The following is a 23,115-nucleotide window of genomic DNA, read 5'->3' on the forward strand; positions in this document are numbered from 1 at the left end:
CCCATACACCCAAAGAGACTAGACTGGACCACTTTATTTTAAATATTTTAAAGCCAATTCTGAAGAACACCACCCTCATAGAATCTAAATGCAAAAGCATTACATTAAAAAAGTGATATTTTTGAAGTCCAGGTTGAGAAAACTGTTACTGACAGTTACATATTAATGTGTCAATGATAAGTAAATAGATAGATTTAAAGTCCTAACCCACCAGCAATCTCATGCATCATTTTCTTTTTTTAGAAAGGATATACAAAATGCAAATGTCAGAACTATAATGTCAGAACTGTTTATAATGTCAAGTGATGCTTGTTGCATACTCTTAGTACATTCTATTGATCAAACCAGAAACTAGGATAATAATCACAGAGATGGAAGACATTTTATCTGTGCAAATGGACATGGATTTGAAGCGCATTAGGAAGAAAAACATTTTCATATTGAAGTCTTAATAATTGTTTCCTTCATCCTGCAACGATCCATGCACAAATTATTTTGCATAAAGCTGATACTTCTGACAAAAACTAGCATTATTGTGATGCCTGCAGGACACTGCCAGCCAAGAAGAACTTACTCTTATGATATAATGTTGTAATTATATAAAACCTGTTGCAGACTTGAGAGACAATCTGTCCCAAGAGAACCAGAGAGAACTGCAATTTTCCCTTTGCAGCCAGCTCATGCAGTCTCATTTCAGCTCATAGAATTAATCTTGTTACTTATATGGTAAGGTTCAGTTGTCTTTAGCGTGACTTCCCAAGAAAATGAGGCATATGTGATCGTGCAGCCTGTGAATCCCTTCCCCTTGCTCCAAACAGCTACCAGATTCAGAGATGATTGCAACCCAATTTGGAAGAAGGTAGAAGTCTCAGAGAGACTGAATTGTTAAAAGCTTTTCCCCAGGTATCTGGGCAGAGCAAAAATATCTAAATTACTATTCCCTGTGAGGGAAAGTCAGGAAGAATTCAACTGTTAAACAGTCTGTTTGGCAGAAGCCAGCAGTCCCATCAGCATGTACCGGTCATGACACCTCTTACCTTTTGTCTCTTGCAGCTGTGGCAAAGAGTCCCATGAGAAGTGGAATTGTTTTGAAAAGGAGGACATAGAAGTCAAAGGACACAAATCTCTGGGAGACCAAATGACATTTGTTCTGGTCCTTACAAAATAATTTGGTTTTAGCTATTCTTTGAACTTCTACTTTTACTCTACAAAGATTATTGTAACAAATTTTCATTCCAGTGCTTCTACAAAGGTTAATTTGAATGAAGAGTAGCTGACACCTCCCCCATCAGAAAAACATCCCATTATTTTAATTGACAGATGTAATACAGTCAAGAGTGATAAACAGCTTTTTAAAGAGGATGCATGTCTCTGGAATATTAAGCTGCTTGAAGTGTTTCCCAGATAATCCAGTCCTATTCTGAGCACTGATTAGCGCAAATGTTAAGTTAATGCAAACAAGGCTTCATTCTTAATTGATCCAGATAGAAGATAATCCTATCTAGAAGTTTATTACCACATTTTAAATAGTAGGTTAAAGAACCTGTGTGTAGAAGAAGAAATGTGTTAACTCTGTCTTCTAGAAAGGTTGTATTTTGTGATATTGCCATTGTTTTTTCAATCACTCTAAACAATGTTCATAGAGACCAAATAAGTTATTTGTACTACATCAGATAGTTTTTATGTGTGGGCAAAAGTTTGTGTCCTGTAGCTGCCGCAGTCATTAATGAAAGAAAGAACAAAGAAAAGGAGAGACATGGAGTCAAAAGTGAAAATTCTGAGGGAGAAATATTCCTGGAGCTGGGTGTCTGGTATTGTCCGGGCAGACTTTGACAAGATGAAGCTCCCTGATTGTATCAAATGTTATCTTCCTTGCAAATGATGACACAGATGCTACATCCATCACTGAAGCCTTCAGATGCTGTGCCTCCTGCCGTTCTGTATGACTTTGAGTACGTTGGAAAGGTCAAAACTTTTTGTAATCAATTCCATTAGATTGCCATCTCTTTCCACACCAGTGATAAACTCTTCTAAAGTCAGTTCCCCTAAAAGGAAGTCAAATACTTTTTAGAAACCAAGGAACCTAGCAATCACCCTCAGCCCAACACAAGACCATTCATGCCAGACTGTATGCCACAAGAAGATTCAAGAAGATTCCCTATTCCTCTCTTTTGCATTGATATGCAAATGCAGGAAGAATATTTTCTAGTGTTTCCCCATTTTGCAGCTGATCCTAAAACTGTGACTCATTTTTCTCTGATGAAAGAGATCAAGCACAGCTTTCACAGAAGTCAAAGACAACTATGAGTGTTCAGCATCTATGGTGGCAGAAGTGTGTGAAAAATGGCTCTAATGAAGCCCATATCAAGGCTGAATTTAGCTGCACAGACCTATTTTCACTGAGATAACTGGAGTTTAGCCTATAGCTGGCAGTCCTGGCCTTAATAGAGATTAGAATGTGATTTACTGAGGATTACCAGGCATCCCCCCTGTATTGACTATTAGGATTATTTAAAGCCATGATAAGACGTAGTAAAAATCATTTAAGTGGTTTGATTACAGAAATTCTTCCAAGCAACTGACATGGAGATTTAGACCTTGTTGTGGGGGGCCCACCTCAAAATCAAGTAATAGCTTGAAAGTTGCAAGACAAGTATAAAAATCTCTTTTTTGAAGAGCTGGAGTATCCTTTAGCATTCTTCCTCTTTTCCTGCTTCCTCTTCTGTTCTTCAGCAAAGTCCTAGGTCAGTCCTAGGCATTTTTCTGCTGGCAAGCTACACAGGAGTGTAGGTTAGAAATTATTCCAGTGATAAGTGTTTTTCTCTGAGAGGAGAAAAAAGGCTTGGTTTAAAAAGAAGAGTTTGGTTTAAAGTTAGTTTTTTTCCTCTGAGAACAGTTTAGAGTTTCTTATTAAAATCATTAAAATGAATGGTTTCTCACTGAAATAAGAAATGAAAACGGGCCAGGCAAACAGCAAAACAGCTGGATGCCCTAGGGTACAGGCAAGCAGCAATTTAAATCACATACACTTCTGGTGAATGCTTCTGGCTATTTGGGGATTTCAGTACTCTCTGGAATTTTATTGTTCAAGTTTGGGGTTTTGTTCGTGGCAACTTTGGAAGTTTCCTCTGATGTAAAATAGGGAAATGATCAGCATTTGAAAAATGTGAAAACCACATCTGCAGTAAAGGCTGCTTCCTCTCCAGTGTAACGGGTCCTCCCCGCACTGGTGAGCAATGTCATTTATGCACTATTAAGTTGAAAAGACCCCGTTTGACAGAAGTCCTGGTTCTTAGGCTTCAGTGAGAGGAGTCAGGCCCTCTCCAGGGGTTGGCACGCAGCGCCCTGTGGCTGCTCACTCCTCCCCTCTGGACCCCAGTGCCCTTAATATAACCATGGCAGGGGCAGAGGCAGAATGAGCCGTCTCAGTATACTTGTCCGCTTTGCTCCCTCCGGCTTTGCTGCTCAGCCAGTCGCTTCCTCAGCTCTCCTTCCTCCTAACCCAGGCACTCTCTTACTTCCCATCTATTTCCCTTGGCCTTGCCTTTGCCTGGCATCTTTGGGTGGATGGTGGTCCTGGTCTGGCCCCTACAGCCAGGGAATTATTTCTTGTATTTTAGTGTGAGGAAGGAGAGCACTCAACTTATTTGTCTGTCTTTTTTTCAATAAGCAACGAGAAGGACTAAAGGAAGTAGCATAGCTTGAGCTACACTTGGGGAAATGTGCCCCTTTGAGGGCAGTTTGAGTCAATCCTGCTGTCTTACAGTTTTGCAGCTATTTGAAAAATAGCTAACTATGGAAGGCAGTTTGAAATGGGAGTGTTATGAGGAACACACTGAATAATTCATGTTCTGGCATCTCATTGCTAAAATGAAAGGCACACAAACTATCTTTTCAGCTGATGGTCCAGCTCAGATACAACTATTACTTGCAATAAATATATAGGCAATGCAAAGGCCAAAGTAGGAATAATCACAGAATTGGTTTTAGATTCTAGAATATAAATATATATTTGGAGCCTGTAATTTGCATTCACCCCCAAAATGGGCCAAACAGGTGAGAAAAAATCCTCTACCAGTTACTCACATGCATCACAGGCTCACTATTTTTATTATGCTTATATATTGCAAACAGCTTTTCATTTTAAGTAACCTTAATGTACCAAATGAGACCACAAAAATGAACAAAAAAGCACTCCAGATCCGCAGCTTGACTTTATTTTGCTCTGCAATGTTTTCCTAATATTCCTAATTTGTCAGCAGTTGCCATAGTTGATGTATAACATAATTGCAAGTAGTAGGAGGATCTTCATGAGTACGAATAGGAGTGAAGATGTTCACATGTGACATGTCTTCTATTAGAAACAATTCCAAAGCAGTGAATTAAAGTTTTAGTTTCCAACTGCAAGTCCAATTAGCTTAATTCAGCTGTCATGAGAAATAAGAGCACCATGTGTTCTAGCACATGCTAACAATCAGACTTCAAGGGCCCTCAGATATGCTGTCCAATCCTTAGAACATGGTAGAGCATGTGCAGCCATGCATCTCAGTTGCTTTTCTTATCCATTTTAGATACATTAAGCCATCGCAGATATGCTAAAAAAATACCTACATCACACCTTTGTTTTGCTATGCAGTCAGAGCACTGGCACTTTGGATGAACGGTGCAAGAGCTCCGTGTTTTAGCCACTACTGCACTAATTCCCATGCCAGGTTAATAGTGGCAGCTGGTTTATACTTCATTGAAAATCTGAAGTAATTCTGTTGACATATGGGTAAAGAAGAACAGATTCAGTCCTTCGATTCACCTAAAACAGTCAGTTTTTTTTTTTTCCCCCCCAATAGTGTATTCAACTCCCCTCCTGATCCCACATTTTCTACTGGGGTGGGGGTGGGGGAACCCTTGCTAATGCTGAGAAAACCTAGATTCTTACCATCATTGTTCACATCTATCTTCTGAAATACCATGTTTGTGAATTCTTCAGCAGACATGTCAGTCTGGCCGCTAATAGCCTGGATAGCCTGAAAACAGAAATGCAGAGAGTTCTTTTAGACTTTTCTCCATGAAGTAGTGAAAACAATACACTGGCAGGTGCGGTAATTGGGATGCAAAACTTTAGTTCACCAAGCCTTTCAAAATCACTAAATAAATAGCTATTTCAAGTAAATCTTCAGTAATGAGGATTCAAAATTTAATTAACATAACACAGCCGGAAGATTACAGAGCTGATTTACATATCTCTGAAGGTCTTCTGAAGCCATGTGGCACCTCTGTTCTGCAATACACTTTAGATTCCACATCCGCATTTTTATCTTGCCCTGGAGAGTTCTGTGTCTTTGGAGAGTGCCCCATGGTCTATGTGATTTAAATATAGTAGTATTACTCATGGCTGAAAGCACATGATGAGAAAGCCTAAGTCACTTTTCTATTAAAAAATGTTTAACTTAGTAACCACAAATAAAGTCAGACTGGCAGTCCTGGAAGTTGGAAGAATTTACTTATCCTCCAAAGAAATTTTTTTAAAAAGTCTCCTCTCTACCTTTTCTGTGGTAAAGACACCCACCACTTGGAATAAAGGGGCAAATTAATATCTTCGCAAAATTTTATCCCATTCACTGAGACCACAATTTTTGCATCATGGTGATCATTCTGGTTAATGAATTAGGAGCCTGTATAACCAACAATCCAGATGCAGCAAACATTAAAGCAGAAGTTTAACTTTAAGCATGTGGTTACAGAGTTGGCCTCAGAATCAGTATCACAATTACTAAGTGACTAGGAAAATGCATGTATACCTCTACATAATATATGCATGTGCATAGATGCTCTATAATGTACATAGCATAGAATTTGTTTTTCTACGTCTGATTTATGTTCAGACAAAGTTACTTAACTAACTCTTGCAAATTTATAAACTATACTTATTCTAATATCTGCATATGCCAGTCACTTATTTCAGTGCTGCTGATGTTATTTAGAACTCATTATATTTAAGTATAGCGTAAGATAAATGCATTCAGCACTGATATGGAAATCTTGACCATCACTGTCTTTATCTTACTTTACAGAGAGCTCCAAAAGGCAGCAAGAATTTTGCATAAATAGATACACAAACTTTCATGTTAATTCAGTCACACTTCGGATACTTTGAGTATTCTATATGGCCAACCCCAGTGCAGCTGTACCTCTGTCACAGTTAATTTTATTGTAGTGCTAAGAGTAAAGCAGTGATTCCTGAAGTACTTAATCACTGACTACCACAGCATCACCTTAAATAACAAAACAAATTAACCTGGCAGTTAAAAGGCACTGACAGGTGTGTGGTTATCTGCCAAGAGTTTTGATGGTTGATAATGATTTGCTGGTCCAAAGTTTGCATAGCCGTAGGGACAAATGAAGCTGTAACGAGACTTCTTTGTTTTAAATTAATGTTTCAGATTTTATATATCTTTTTAGACAAGGCCTTGTTTAATGATGCTTGATGTAAACAGGACTCTTAATGGCTGCAAGCCCATATGTTTATTTTTATATAGCGTCTACCTATTTTGATCTAAGTTTAGGTTAAGGCTCTGTTATTCCAAAAGAGGAGAAAACACACAGGGGTTTGAACTGGTCTTAAAACCAGGTAAGCTAAAAAAGAGATCTTCTTTATATTAAAAGGATTCTAATTCTCTTTTCAGATAAAGCCTGAGACAAAACCAGTTGCCTCAGTGCCTTTGGGTAAAATATGACGGAGAATATCTACATTAGACAGATATCTAGTTAGTCTCAAATGACGAGAAATCTAGGCCATGCAGCCTCTCCTTCTGCCTTTAGAAAGGTGTTCTTTAGAAGGAGATGCATCAGCTTTGTTTGTATGACCCCATGGCTAATCTGGCTCTGGTTGCTTTCATTGGGCAGCAGCTCTCGAAAGTCTCTAACAGTGACTAGCCAGATGCCAGCAGTAATGCACAATCCAGGAAAAGTATCTTCCTTGTTTATTATGACATTAAATCCCTATTTAGATTTTACACTCCCTGCAGCAAAACCTTGATCTGTAACAAGTTCTGTGCATTTAGGGAGCTGTATTAAAAGTCATTCATATTTGCAAAGCACCCTATAATACCTTTTCAATGAAAGCAACTACTGAAGTGCAAAATAATTCACTGGAGCAAGTGGAAAAATAGGCAAGTCATTTTGCAAGAAAGAATTATACTGCTTTGGTTTTATGGGTTTGGAATGGACCCATTTTCTGCAAAATTTTCTACAGTATTTGTATCAAAATGACACTGCATGATTTGATGATAAAATTAACTTTCTCCAATTCAATTTTTGAAAACATGATAATGAGTTTTATAGTAAACAAATCTAAGTCTTTCAATAACAATTAAAATATTATAATATAAATGTCATCAAAATATTCCAATATTTAATTTATTTATTTTTTTCACAAGCTCAGTTTGAGAAGCCATTTTTCCACAACACCACACTGGCACAAACACTGGTGATCAGCTTTTTTATTCATTATGCTGCTTCAGTTCTCTCCTGCTTTATAGTATAGTTTATCAAAATAATGTCTCTGCTATTTCTACAGTTTTTCACTTTCAATAAAGCATTATACCTGTAGAACCATGGTTTAAAGTAAAATACTGCTCAGATATGTTTACTTCAACAAGCAAGAAAATAATGGCAAGAATGTCACTAGCGAGAACAATTTTGGTTTTACAGCTGTAAAACATTTGGTAAAATGCAGACACTCCATTTACAACAGATGACAAAACACTGCATTAGAGGCAATATGACACATCAAATGCACTTGCTATTGGTCTTACCGTGAATATGCTTAATAGTTCTTTTTTGTCAATACATCCGTTTCCATCAGCATCATACAGCTTAAAGTACCATTTCAATTTTTGGTCAATTTTCCCTCGTATAACCAAATTTATTGCAGCTATGAACTCCAAGAAGTCTATAAATCCATCCTAAGAGAGAGAGGAATAAAAAGTGTTTAACAACATTGGCTTTCTTTTCATTCTGGCAATTTCTTAGAAACAGGTCATCAAATTCCCTGTAAAACAAGCTGATTTATAAAGCACCTTAACATAGAAATCTCCTGTGGTGTTTAAAAAGGATGAGCTCAAATCAAAGCACTATAGAAAGTGTTAGCACAGACAGTTTTGTTCTCTCCCAAAAGCTGGGGGAGCCAATCTCTTCTAAGCAATTGATACTGACATTGTTTTGAGGAAAAGAAAAACAATTTTGTGGTAGACTTCCGAATGCAAAAGAGGGAATTCTGAGATAGCTGGTTTGGTACTAATGAAATTTCTACAGCAGTGCTGCCTATATTCATATGGGTAGGCACTGCGTAGAAATGCGATTGGTTTCCAGTGCAATAGAGCTGCTCCAGGTGTCACTCATCTGAGAGATCATGTAGTATGTATTCTACACGGTAACCAGCAACCTGGAATGATCTCCAGATACCATGGTTTATCCATATCAACACCAAGTCTCTCTGACTAACACATTTTGGAAGAGATAAAAAACCTTCAAGTCATAAACCAGTCTTTTAATACTGAGGATTGAGGTCATTCATAGGGACAGAGCATTTCAGATTGATTTAATCCCACATTTTTTTGCTTCTTTCCCTGAAGCATCTGATGTAAACCTGTCAAGGATAGGACTTAATGGTCGAGTGTTCTAAGCCAATATGGCAATTCCTCCGTTTCTGTAAAAATGTGTTGAAGATGGAAGAAACAGTTGCTGAATTTGGACAGTACTTGCTCCAAATGTTTCTCATTTACATATAAAAAGAATTAACAGCTGGTAAATTTAGTCTTGTGATCTTTACGCTGGCCAGAGTCCAGTCCCTTGGAAAACTTTGGAAAGACTGTCATCAGTTTCAGATGGCCTGTGATTAACAAGAGAAGGCTGGATGAGTATCTAGTAGGCTTAGTGTGTTTTTTATTATCATACATCCACATAGATCTTGTCTTTTTGAGGTTTTGCAATCAGATTTTGGTTTATCATCCAGACTCCGCTAGACTAAAGGAAAATAAGTCCTGTAAAGGTGTGGTGCTACTCATTGCCATACTTGCAGTGTTTGTTATGACTTCTGTTTAGTGGTGTTTGGCTAAGTTTGCCATGTACTTTATTGGAACGCAGAAGCGCTACAGCGCAATGCTGTTTGTCAGAGCGGCACATAAGACGTAAATCTGGTGTTTCAAACACGGTGGATTCAATATACATGAACAAATTGAACATGTGCAAGATGACCATTGCTTCAAAGACTCTCTGCACAGGTTCTGCTATGACCATTGGATTTCCTCTAACTGCAAATCCACCAAAGACAAAGATACTCCTCAGCTACTCTTAGGAATGAAATGAAATTTGGCAGTAATTTTGTTAAGTGTTCTGACAAGATTAAGCCCAGTATTGAAAGCTTTGCTTCTTTTAGCACACCAGCTTGAATTTCAATTTTTGAATTTTCAATTTTCTTGAATTTCAAGAAACATCAAATATTTAATGGAAAGGCTAGGTTATATTTCCATCTTCTCATTTTATAGATCTATTAAGAACATGATCAGATCCAGCTGACATTGCTGCTTCATTATTGAAGTTCATACTGTTTACTGAAACCAGAAATTAATTTTACACTTACTGGTTGTTCGTGACCAGACTCATTTTTCTCCTTTCTCCCATACACTTCACCTTGGGTTTTGGAGAATAGTATTATGTTTGTTTTATTCATGTGTTTTGATGTCACTTTTGTTGCTCTTTGGAAAATGTAACCATCAGCTTAACCTGCTGGGTGTAGGGAAGGCTGTTCTGATGGATCTTTTGGCCTGTCCCAAGCAGGAAGGGAGGCAGACCAAGGTATAAAAAACACATCTGAAACACATCCGAGAAAAACTGCAGTTGCTAATAAAGTCCCAACCACACCCTTCAGACATGCAAAGACCATCAACCACAGGTTAACCTCAGCAGTCGGTGCACTAGAAATAAACAATCAATCATGTCTTCTTTCTCAGTAATTTTTTGTGATATGGAACCAGAAGTGTTGCACAGAGGATTGATAGGAAATAATGTTGTTTCTTCCCTATCACCACCTGAAAACATATATTGTAGATAGAAAAGAAAACTTATTTGATGTAGAAAGCTGTAGTAATCTTGTTACACATATCCCGAGCCTTCTCAGGTAAAGAGAAATACTGTTTGTTACGGTGGCATCCAATAGCCTCAGAATAGTGCATTAAATGATGCAAACATTCATAACAGTAACATATGATGCTCATTCCATGGTTCTGTGATACTGAGCAGTTATTGCATTATAATGTTATTAAGAAAACCCTACAGTGCTGATTTACCCATCTGCTGCTCTGTAATCCTTCACAAGACAAGTACGTAGGTAGGTCCTTGTATATCTCCAGACTCTGTAAAACTTCACATTGTACAGCGGACAAAGGAAAGTATCTGTTGCTCATTAGGAAGTCAGTCAGTCACAAGCAAAGGGCTACCATAAAAAGTAATAAGCAGAGCTCATCGCCAGTGACGGAAGATATAAAGAATTCACTTGCAGTGTTTTACACAGTTATTCCAAAAGGCTAGTTTGTAACATTTTTGTTAAATGGAATTTAGGCTGGTGAAACTTGCTTATTTGACAGCTTAGGACACAGGACAGATTTGTGTGATTTATGTAGTTCTTGTTTATTTAGGCTCATTTTCTGTGCCTATGTGGAGCTTGCCCCTCCTTTCCTCAGCTGCAGCACATTACGGTGGAATCCCATACAAGTCCCAAAGGAAAATGCATCTGTGTGCTCTTCCTCCACCCATACAACTGGGAAAAGGTTACAAGAGAGACTCTCTAGGTATAATGAAAAGAGGAGGAAAATCTCCTCAAACGGTCTTGAGGGACTGCTGTTCAGGGAGGCAGAGCTGGTTGCTTTTCTGCGTCTGGTGAGACTGGCAGCCTCTCTGGCAAAGAGCAGTGCGCAATGCCTGCAGTCAGGAGGTTTCATGATGCGAGGAACGGGCCTTGAGAGCCACCAGAAGATACTCAAAACTCCTTTTACATGTCCCCAAGGGCCGGATACAAAATTTTGGCCCTCCCTGACCTCCCTGGACTTACAGCTTAGCTTAGCTCAAAAGATTTGCGGTTTTTTGGTCTCTAATAGCTTGATCGGACAGACTAGAAGCATAAGGACATATCAGACTTCATTATAGCTGTGTACATGCTTGTTTTCTTCGATACTGTGTATTTGTTACTTATTTTTGTTTTGTTTTTACTGACAAGAGTGTATGTTAAGTCACTTGAAACTGAGAGTTTGATTAACAAGGCAAACACTAAAGGAGACTCCAAAACTGGAGGGAGAACTTGCTGATTATATAAAACTAATAGTCAGGACTTTGCGGGCACTCATGGGCCGTAATGGCCCTGACCAGCCTCTCTGGGGGCCTCCATCCACACCCTGCCATGAGCCCAGGAGCCCATTTAAGCTCAGGACGAGGCCTGCAGTCTTTCTCTGAACTGTGTTTGAGGTGACCCTGTCTCAGTCCTGTCCCTGGCCCGTCCCCTGGATAGACCTCAGGCCTGTGCTGTAGCTAACTTGTCTCCTGGATGGACCCCTTGGACATCTGCTGAGGCTCTGCTCTGGCCCTGTCTCCTGGATGGACTTTGGCCCCCTGTGGTAGTCTTGTCTCTGGTTCCCTCTCTAGCCCCGTCTCCTTTCGCTCCTGAAGAAAAGATAAGCTCTTCCATCTCTGCCTTCTCTGGGGCCTGCACAATGCTCAGCACCTGCTGTGGTTGGCATTTCTAATGCTACTCTAGTCACAGTTGTAGAAACATATACACGTCTGGGAAGAAAAGCGCATAGGCCTACTGTTATCCAAAGACCTTTTGCTTTAACTCTTGCTAGACTAAAAGTGAGACTGTACATTGTGTAGCTACAGAAGGAAAGCAAGCCCAAGGAAAAGAGAAGGGAAAGAGCTATACACCAGTACACCCCTATAGCACTCTTTATCGTGCCATTCTTAAACTAGCTATTTTCATGAATACTGACAGAAAGATTCTTTTTTTCTTAAATCAACACCCACAAAACAAGCATTGGGAATTCAGATAAACACATCTGGGCCACTGGAACAACCATCACAAACCTCCTGCTCTCAAACCATTGCCTGATTTTCATGGAGGGGGATGTGCTTTTGCAGTTTTTGCGTTGAAGTCTATCACAGGTGTAGCTGTATCACGGCAACAATACAGATCTCTGTTTCCAGACAGACCCTTACATTGGGATGAAAAGCTTTGGAAACTATACATTTGAACTTGCTAAGCTAACCACAGCCATAAAGTTGTGTCAGGTGTACATTTATTAAACACGTTCTAGTCAGTAAACATCTTACCGATTACACTGAGCAGAATTTGTCCCTTTTCTTTTTAGTGCATCATGACCTGTAAGCATCAGACTAATTTCAGAACAGGTCTCAGTGCAGGCAAAAGAGGTGGTCAGCAGTCTCACTCTGTTATCAGCCCTCATGTCTGCTAGCAGAAGCTCCTGAAATTGTGAGACATTTCCCACTGCTCAGCTTTCAATCAGTCCAAATAAGCTCAGTGACACTAGGACTGGAGAAAGAAATATCAAAGCTGAAGGCTTGAGAGTCTGAGCTCGGCTTCTTGATATTTGATAGGTTACGGCAAAATTGAGCTGGAGCTGTGAAAGTCTGCTTTGAAAGGAAGAGATTAAAGTGGAGAACTTGCAACTAAATCGGTTTTAAACAACATGGGGCAAAAAGACTCCATTCACTTACACGTAGGTTGAGCTAACCAGAATGGTACAGTGCATGTACTGAAAAGAACAGTGGTGAGGTTTGAGGATCTATCTTCTGAAAACTGGATTATATTTGAAGCATCTCTACACGTTCGAATGTAACTGGCTAGAAAACCTACCTAGGAAGAAGTAGATTTCCAAGTGCCATCTGCATTTGTGTCAGATACATTGAGATTTCCATGCAGCTGGGCAAGGGCAAAGCAGTACATAAAAAGGGGGCTGCACATTAGTTATTGGATCTCCTGAGAACAGGGCAATTTAATTTTATCCTTTTATGAGATGTTATTGCTTCAGAGCATCAGGTTATGTGCAATTGCTGGAGGCTGCTCACTATTATGCAGTCGGGACAGGGATCTGTGGCCCATGAAGGAAAAGCAGGTGAAGGAGCTGTAGCATTACGCAACAATAATTAATACACCAGCCTTGGAAGCATAAGAAGGACACTATACTTCAGTATTGAGAATAGTGTTGCTAATCTTCATGAGTCCTTAGAAAACTCTTTTTAACACAGATAAAAAAACGATTGACTGAAAAGCTGTGAATACACAACTGACCTGAAACAATGCAGTAAGTCAAGGCTCAGTCAGAACGATCAGGGTGCAGCACAGCTCCGACCTGAACACAACTTCCTAACAGTGTCGATGCAGCACCACTGAGATAGCCATGATGGAGCCAACCATCTACTGCAAAGCACAATGGCTATGCCTATGGAAAAGGCCACTTTCTGTCTCCACAAAACCCTACAAGCAGTGAATTCACAGTCTTAGTAGGAGTACTGCAAACTTTTATTAAGACTCTGCGTAAAATAACTAGTGTCTTGGTTTTACATTTGCTCCTGAAATGTCTCTAACCTGCACAGAACTCAGCCTGGCACCAGGAGAATAAATAGCTTAGCAGACCTTATCAGGATTAACAAGTGTGCAAATATAGACAGTCTAGGTATTTCAGACCTAAGGCTTGGAACATTAAGCCACCTTCTCTCCCCACCCCTAGTCTTTTAAAATACTACTTAAGCCTAATAAAGCAGAAGGAAGAGGTTATAATATTGGCTCAGGTCAAATAGCAGATTACAGCAGCTCAGAAAAACTGTGCAATTTATAGCTGATCCCACATGCTTCTCTCTTTCTACCCAGCCCCCACTTTGAATGTAGCACTGCTTTGTCTACCCTGGGCAAACTGATGGAGGATGCGCTTCACTCCGTTGCATCTTCCCCCATTTCTTTGCTTTCTGTTTCCTTCTGAAGACTTTTAGCTATTCTACAAAGGCTGTATCCACATTCTTGAATGCAGAGCTACATGTGACACTCTTACTTTGATGCATCCCTGGGATCTAATATTAGAATTGTGGACTTTAAAGAGAACTCCAGAACTCACACAGTCTGTGGCCAGAAACACCAGTGTCCCAGGTGAAGAAAGCTGACATTTATATTGTGAGGAAACTGTTGGCAAGCAATGATTATTAGATAAGGATGAAGAAAGAAGCAGAAAATTAGGAGCAGCAAATTGTTAAGCGGTTACATGAAAGTTGCATACCCACTGTTACCTGAAGAGGCAAGGCTACATTGACCAGCCTGTTATGTGAGCTTTTGCTTCACCCTGGTGAAGAGGACCTGTGAGTACTGGGAACTTAGAAAATATCAGGAGTTCTGTGTTAGAGGAATTGGAAATGTAGGGCCAGGTATGTTCCCTCACTGAGAGGTTCATAGGCCACCTGGTGAGACCTGTTGAAATCCTAAGGGCTAAGACAACAAACAATTTTATTTTTTTTATAATTAACAGCTCCCTTTACACAACCACTACCTCTCCATTACTCACCATTTTCTTTCAAGATTACTGGAAAAGCAGGGAGACGTTGGGCTGGGAGTTGTGCTCAGCCTGCTGCAGGACAGAGCAGTGCCCAGGAGGGCTGCAGGGAAGGCAAACATCTCTCAAGGACCCAGTCCCCTGCTATCAGCTCCTGCATGGTGAAGTTCTTCTTTCTCAACCTTTAATTTTGAGCCTTTGCCTGTGCTTTTTGGAGCCTATTTCTCCTTTTAAAACAAAGCAGTTGGTAAGAGAAAGGAAACTAAAAACCGTAGGCATGACCACATAGCCTTATATTTTTTCAGCAAAATTTTTTCTGGCTGAAAATTCAGGCAAATTTTTCTTGCTTGACAAACCCAAGAATGAAAAAGGACGAGCGTGTAGAAAAAGTGCTTTAAAGAGATACATGTCCTCTAGTGGCAAAGATGGTCTATTTGGGTGATTGTCTTAGGTTTTCCTAGATCATGTGCTTATAAATCAATGTCTCAAGGGATGTATGCAAGAATCCTCCGAAAAGTTAAACACATTTGCTATCATTCTCTCAACTACTCTGTATTAACTTTTCACTAGACCTTAGCAGATAAAGGACCTCAAGAAAGGAAAAAAGTTAGTACACTCATTCCTTTACCTAATAGGCACTGACATCTTTATTTCCATAAAAAATGGAAGATGATAGATCATGTTTTGTCACAGGAAAGCAGTTATCAATTTAATGTCACTACATAACTTTGTGACTAAATTAGTTAAAATAGATGTTCAATTTCTGTTGCATTTCTATGCAATTCTTATCATTTCTGAAGTTTGGTTCATTTTCTATTCTCACCAACAGATGTGTTATTCACAATTACATACTTTTGGACGTATCAAAGCAACACTTGAGTGATAAGGGGGAAACAGAAGAAAATGTAAGCCAGGTGTGGCCTTTAACTGCTCTACTAATAATGAGTATGGCAATAAATAGAAAAAACATTCTCAAGGTGAGAGTTGCACTTTTTAAAAATGTATAAATTTTCTGTAAATAAAGAAACAGATTCCTTAGCTGTTTCCAACTAAAATTACTTTCCCCTTTATCTATATCATAATTTAACAAAAAATAATATTTAAAAATAATTATGCTTAATTGTACAATGTTAATCTTCGTTGCCAGTTCACATAATGTGACAAAATTACCGTGTTAGCTGTAGACATGCACTCCAAGCATTTTTTAAGCTCAGTGAAAGCTGTATAGTACATGCTAATTTGTTTTTACTTAGATGAAATTTTCCAAAAAAAAAAACCAAAACAAAAGCCCATCCTGTGCACATTGCTGAAGAAGTGCCATTGCTTCAATTTAACGTATAATATTGGTCACTGAATAACTGCAAGGGAAACATGGTGCCTCGGGCGTGCTCAGCTGCACAATGGACCCGCTGCCTGGGGCAGTGATCGCCCATCATGCCCATGCTGTGCACAGACCCTAAGGCAGCGTCTACTCCGTGGGACAGGGGCACACCACGGGGCGCCCTGGGAGTGACGGTTTTATGATAAGGTTAAAATAGGCTTTTAGCCGGTAATGACACGTTATTATAGCATAACTTAGTACTAGCACAATGGCAAGCCCTATGCAATGCCACTGGAAAACAAAATTAAAAGACTGTGAAATTGTAGCTACCATTATGGGAAAGTCCTTACAAAGTAATAGATTCCTATAGCCTTTTTGGAACAAATACATAAAATTGGATTAAAAAAACCCCAAACCTGTAGAGTTAGTTAGGAAGTAGAAAAAAGACATTCTTTAAAGCATTCTATGAATTAATAGAGTAGTGTTCCATGGAACCAGATTAAATATTCATAGAATAAAAGTTATTTTCTGTTACTTCCATGGAATATTTTTATAAAGGTACAGTACATTTAAAAGGCACTTAAACTTACTGCCAAAAATGATATAACTATACCACCTGAAAGACAGCAAACCATAATTTACTATCATCTTCCTTATTTACAGCAATCAGACTGCTTACTTAATATTTGAAATAATTTTATGCAACATTAGTCCAGATTAAGGAGAAGCAAATGGTCTGGTTTTGTTGCTTTTGTTGCTTTTGTTGGATTGTGTCCAAAAGTAATGGAGAAAGGACTTGTACATATACATACCAATTAAAAAAACCACAGTGTTTCAAGAAATAAGTGCTTCTGACTTCTGACAGGGGTTATTTCTAGCTAAGAGACATCTCTATTCTTATTTTCATCTAGCTCTCAATATGGAAGCTGTTTGACACATAGGCTCTTATTGCTGGCTCTGCAATGCAATAGCTACGACTTTCAGGAAAAGAAAAGAAGTTTTATGAATACTTCCCAGTGTGCAAACTTAATTAGGGGTGACTGTGAGAGCGAAAAGAGGTTAAAAACCAGAAAAGACAAGAACAATACTTCTCTAGGAAAGGTGGTAGCATGTGCTGTCTGCGTGTCCTGAGACAACACAAGTAACTGAAGAAGTGCAGAAGGAATAGCATAAAACCTAGCATGTCTTGCCAACCACAGTACATGGCTCATGGCCCCATAGCCTGTTTTCTAGTGCACATGTTGCTGTTGCAACCTCACTGCTTTGCTTAAGCTCACTGGCTAGAATAAGCTAGGAAAAGTGTACTTGCCCAGAGAGTCATTCCAGCCTGAAAACATCCCCAGAATTACGCATGCAACAGAGCTTACCTTTGCACAACTATTTGAAGACTTAGGATACCAAAAAGGAAAGTTTTTTGGAAAAGCCTGGGAAGATATTTCCAGAATTATCATCCTCTCTCCTTCTCCTTGCTTCGGCCACCTGTTACCTATTGCACCCAGTGCTATCAGTGCCAACACTGGTAATGCCCCCAGAGATGTAAAGGAGCGGCTGACAGCTCTGGCAGTTTCTCAGGCAGCCTGCCAGTTCATTTCACAGCAGCTAACCCCAGTCCTGAGCACGTGTCAGAGCAAGACGATCTGAGAAAGAAAGTGCCAACAGGAGAGCAAAAAAAGTTTCCAGAGAAGGAGAGACAGCGAAGATGCCCTGAACCATTCTAACTCATCTCCCAAGAGGAGGAAACCCTTAACTTTTAGGTTCAAGGTAGTGTTTGAAGTCACTAGCAGTCATTTTATTTACTCTTTTAAGAGCTTACTATGCCTTCATAGGAACATGGAAGGCTGCTGTCGCTTATTGATAGCAAAGGGCTGTGCCAGTCTTAAAGAAAATAATGTCCTGAGTAGAATCTTTAGCAAAGATTTAGAACTAATGGTCTCATATCGGTGGAAATAATATTCCTCTGTTTCTTGCAATTGGTCAGTTGAGGGAAAAAGAGGAGGGGAGAAAACAACTGAAAGCCAAATGAAGAAAGAGGTACATTAATCACCAAAACATCTGTGAACAATATTGAATCAGTTTGTGAGCATTTGTATGCTTTTCTTGGAATATGAGGCACAAGCACTGATTTTATAGAGAATTTCATGGTGAAATGATGAGTATGTCCTTTTACTACAATATCCTCAAACAGATACATGGCTAATCCTTCTCATGTTGCTATAACGAGAGAGGATAATGTCTATTTATGGTCAGACTACAGAATCAGATGATAAGTCTACCTGAAAATCAAAACTATGAAGACACAGAGGACAGTGAGTAGGAAGGGGAATGAGGAGGAAAGGGAATGGTGATCTGCTTTCTAATACTTCCCCTGTCAGCATCATGTAAAGTACAAGGAGTGAAGGGAAACTCTTACTCTTCAGAAGAAAAAAAAGACAAAATCTGAGATTTAGATTACATTGTTACATAGTCATTTCTCCCCACAATCAAGTTCTATTTAAGTAACCAGTTTTTGCTTACTTTATTATCTATTCTACTTCCAGCAGCCTGTTTGAACTTTCTTCCTAAGATTTGTAAATAGATTCTTTTTTAAATCTATTTTTTTATAGTCTAATCTGCAACGCTAGTTTATCACAGAGCTACTTTAAATACTAAATGAAAAAGCACAAACTAGAAAGATGACCAAAGTTTGACGTCAATAGGTGGTTCCTCATCTAAAGATTTCTAAAACTCTTCATTGCAGAGTGTCCATTTTTCTGCATCTATCAATTTTATCTCTCTACTCAAGAAGTGTAGCAAAAAATACTGTTCTCTACTGAGACTAGCCAGTGCTTTATAAAGACCTCGCAGAAAATCCCTTGGACTTGCATAATTTTCCTCTAGTGCTACATACCAAAATCCTATTAATCTTCTTTACTTTTCACAGTTTATCCTACTTTTTAAAATCCAATTTTCTTACAAAGTGACAGACACTTATTCCTGTGGCTAGTTTCAATTAATGACAAAATAAGCAGTAAGAGGACTATGATGGCAGCAATGCATTTCCAGTACATTGCTTCACATGTTAAATAACTGTGAATGTTGTTCTTCACAGGTCACAAGAACCCAATCAATCAATCTTTGCATTATTCAGTTATTACATTTAGCAGTGGCAAGCCTAACTGCAAGCCACTGAAGGCGGATGACAATACATTGATTAGATGACCTAAGTCTTTCGGGTAACTTCTAATGTCACAGTAAATCTCATCAATAGAAAGCACCATAGTTAGTTTTAAGAAGATTTCAGTATATGTTTTCTAGTTACAATAAACAGAAACAAACTGTTATAGTATCATGATCCATGTTTTTGATTTAAAGTGAGAAGACTTTTCAGAATAAAAGTGTGAATTAGTAGCATTTTTTCCTTAGTTCCATTTAAGAACAGCTAACACTACCAATGTATTATTGGTATACCAGGCATTCTTTTTCTAGAAATGCTCTCTCCTTTAGCACTGATGCAACCTCACTCTTGAATGATATAAAAATCTGCCAGAAATATATGTTACATATTCGCACAGAAAAGCAAATACACATCATCATATTTGGTAAGCACTTAAATATTTTAGATAAACATAACTTTTTAGTCTCTGAGATTCATCAGCAGGCTGCATGAACAAGAACTGCATGATAGTAACACAGGGCCTGAGATGCAGAAGGAGTAAAAAAGCAGGAGGAGGTCAGTGTGCTTTTATTTGCTGAACTGTTGTATTTGGTTGGAGCTTTCTCGCTGTTGTGTTACAAATAGCTTAAGAGTGGAGAAGACTGAAATCACTTTCCCCTAAAACAACCTAATAAAAGGAGTCTCTTAAAAATGACCTCTGTTGCACTTGTATTTTAATAAGAACATTATTTTTGAAGACTTTCTCCAGAAAGCTGTGACAAAAGATAAACCCACCATTTATTACATTGCCGTTGCCCTTGTATAAATAATGCTTGCTAGTATTAATGTATGAGTCATGAATAAAACGGTTGCTTAAATGCTAACTCCTGCACTCCTAGTGATAACTCAGGAAAAGTTTAGTGTGCAATTACAGTTCTGAATGTTCAGCATTTTTCTTTTCCAGTGGAGCTAATAATGATGAAGAGCAACTTTCAAATCCAATAGCACAATTACTTATTTATTTATTTACTTATTAGCAAAGCTTTCCACAGAGATCAAGGAAGGGATGAAAAGCCTTGACTTAGCACCTTTGTTTTTAAGAAACTTGGAAAAACTAAAGACATACTGCATACTTCATGCTGTTGACTTGCCTTTGGGATATGAGGCACTCTGTGCAAGCACACACACAAGCAACAGTTAGCTTTTATGAAGTACGTTCCTGAAAAGAAAGTTTTTCTAAAAGAGAGCTAGGACATCGGCTGTATCACCAAACCCCAAGAGAAGCAGGTGCTGACTGGAAATAGCTTTCATTGATTGGACAGGTGCCCCCTTTTGAGCCAGGGGCTTGAGTACCTATGCAGCACAGTGATTTACCATATACAAACACGCAAGATGACTGAGGCCCCGAAGCCACACAGCAAGGGCGGCACTGCCCTAACAGCACGGTGAGTCAGGGCAGTGCTCTGAGCTAACCTGGCTTGGCTGCTGCCAAGACCAGAGGGATCCTGAGTATCTCTACATGACACTGAGTCATGTTGTGGGGATGTTCCCCTCCCTGTCACACACCCACTGAGGAGAGCCATTTCCACCAGCAGGGAGCGGAGCTCCTTTAGTATCTCCAGCCTGAAGAAATCCAGGCAACTATAAAGGTCAGCTCGCAGTTGAATTCCTGTTGGTACTTGCATGGATGACTCGAGTGAAACAAGCTTTGCTGAGGCTTTCAGTCAATCACAAATAGGGAAAAATCTGCCCGACTACCACAATCCTTTTTCACCACTGCCAGCCTACTGACAGTTTTTTTTCTTTTCTTTTTTTTTTTTAATGGAAATCCATTTAATCCCTTTGAAAGCTAGGGGAAAGATGTCTGTAACAGACCTCAACTGGAAGCAACAAGATTAACAAGGAGGTGAAATGCAGTCCACTACTGTAGTTTTTTTCTGTGTAGGTCCCATTGGCTTCCAGTGAGGTTAGGAGTCCTCACTTTACCTGCAAGAGATTTTTAAACTGGTCATTTTTTAAACGTAGAGGAGGAAGCCTAGGTACTTTCTAAGAGTGTCTTATCATCTTACTATGTGATAGACTGTCTCTAAGCATTAGTGGCCTTGACTTAACTTAGGAAGCCTTAAGCTTCTATAATTGGTATTATAGATTAATCTGAGGCCTAGCATATTAACCCAGCTTTCTGAGCAGATGCCTATTCATGAGAAAACAGAAGTCCACATGAGAACAAAATATCTTATGCTGAGGGCCTGATTAAATAACTCAAGTTTTCCAAAATTAGTTTCTTTAGGTTTAGATCAACTGTCAACCATTCCCCTTGCTTTTAAATGTAAGTGTCAGCAATAGAAGTTATAAAAAACTTAAACTGGAAAAAACCACGCTCTTAAACCCTGATATTGTCTACCCACAAAAAGTTAGACAAGCAAAAAATCGTATTGTATGTCTATAAAACAGTCAGCTGGGGGAAGGATGGGAGAAGGTTCAAGTTTGCCAGCCATCTAGCTAAAGAGCATTTCCATATTAAAGATACTATTAAGAAAAAGGAAAACATTTCTATCAAAAAGTTTTGTATACTCCACCGCTCACTGTGATAATGACCCCTGTATTAGAAAGTAGCAACCAGACAAGAGCACAAAAGCAAAGGAAATCAAACTTTGGCCTACAAATCTGAGAAGTCTCTATAATACTGAGAGAAACCGAATGTAAGCAGAAGTCCAAATGACCAAATTATTTCCAAATTCATGTGGGTTACACAGGCAATCACATACTTCCATTAGCTTTCGTGGCTTGCAGATGAAAGCTTATTTACTTTTCATAAAAGTTATTTTATATATTTATATAAAGGTTATCTATTTAACAATATAGAGTGCCTGCATGTTCTGCATAATGTCACAGAAGGATGATGACCACTTATTTGTACAGCCATAACTGCTATTTAAGATCACTCCCAGTCAGCTGTCCATTGACCACTTATCATATATGTACTTAACTAATAACACTTTTCAGGACCAGAGCCTGTATTTCAGTCAAAATCCCCAGGGAGAAGAAAAAGTTGTAGAAAGGGTACAGGACAAAAAGTGAATGTACGAAAAGAGGAGCTCCCCTTATTTTACGTCATCAGTAACATACAGCATTTGTTTCTCCTGCCCCGAAAGGCTAGTCTGTTGCCACTTTATTCCCAGTTTAACCATATAAAGGGCATTAGAAACATATACTTGAGAAGTGTTTGATTGGTGTTTGTTTTTTCTAAAAGTATACCTTAAAAAATAGAGGTTGTTAGTCTCAGGAATAAAGGAAAAACAATATAATTAAACTTACAAAAACAGTGCCATTAACAATGTTAGAAAAAGAAACAAAATAATTCAGGCTGTATGGTAAAAGAAATGTGATCATTATACTTAATAGAAACTCAAACACAACAAATGTGTAAATCTCTACAAAAAGCTGGCATGAATTCAGGGTGCAAATCTTACATCTTAAAGTGTTGCTTTCCAATTTTATTTTGGGGAAAAAAAATCTATGCTGGTCTCAAATGTACCGGGTTCGGTTCTGTTTGCCTGATGTCTTTCGCTAGCATGGTCGATCCTCTCAATATCTGACATACCTTTCCAAATGCTCGGAGGCTGGTGGTCAGCATACATTTCTGAACTTGGGTGCCTCTTGGGTTGCTTTTTTCTTTTTTTTTTTTTTTTTGCTCGGAAGCTAATCTATAGATCAGGACTTTGCTTGAATTCTGTCTATGACCAAAACTGAATTTTCCATTCTGCTGCAGGAGGCTTGGGGTTTCCAGGATCTGTCTGCGGTAACTACAGCTTAGCTCCAAGTTACACAGACACAGAGCGCTGAAACTTTCAGCAGACCTAGGTAAGAAACACCAGAAAAAAGTATAGATAGGGACTTGAAGAGGGGCTGTGTTAAGGCCCTCCAAGAGGTGTTCAAAGATCACAGTCTCTTCTCAATGGTCAAGCATTTGATAGTTTGCAAAAGACCTTGGCAGTGGAGGTGAGTGGCCTCGTCCCCATTTGGAGGATGACGAGGTGCTGGTGTGGGACATAGGT

General features: G+C 39.0%; 1 protein-coding gene across 3 annotated transcripts in view; it reads right to left on the reverse strand.

Annotated features, from left to right (window-relative positions):
- Positions 1-219: 219 nt before the first annotated feature.
- GUCA1C (guanylate cyclase activator 1C) overlaps positions 220-23,115 on the reverse strand; it is an 86,354-nt gene continuing 63,458 nt past the window's right edge. For all 3 annotated transcript variants that reach the window (XM_064521965.1, XM_064521969.1, XM_064521972.1), the window contains 3 exons: positions 7,812-7,961; positions 4,934-5,021; positions 220-2,045 (listed from right to left, as the gene is read on the reverse strand). In XM_064521965.1, coding sequence (XP_064378035.1) covers positions 1,915-2,045; positions 4,934-5,021; positions 7,812-7,961 — 369 coding nt within the window. In that variant the 3' untranslated portion in view covers positions 220-1,914. The remainder of the gene's footprint in view (positions 2,046-4,933; positions 5,022-7,811; positions 7,962-23,115) is intronic.

Source organism: Dromaius novaehollandiae, chromosome 1 (assembly GCF_036370855.1).
Source record: "Dromaius novaehollandiae isolate bDroNov1 chromosome 1, bDroNov1.hap1, whole genome shotgun sequence".
Lineage (NCBI taxonomy): Eukaryota > Metazoa > Chordata > Aves > Casuariiformes > Dromaiidae > Dromaius > Dromaius novaehollandiae.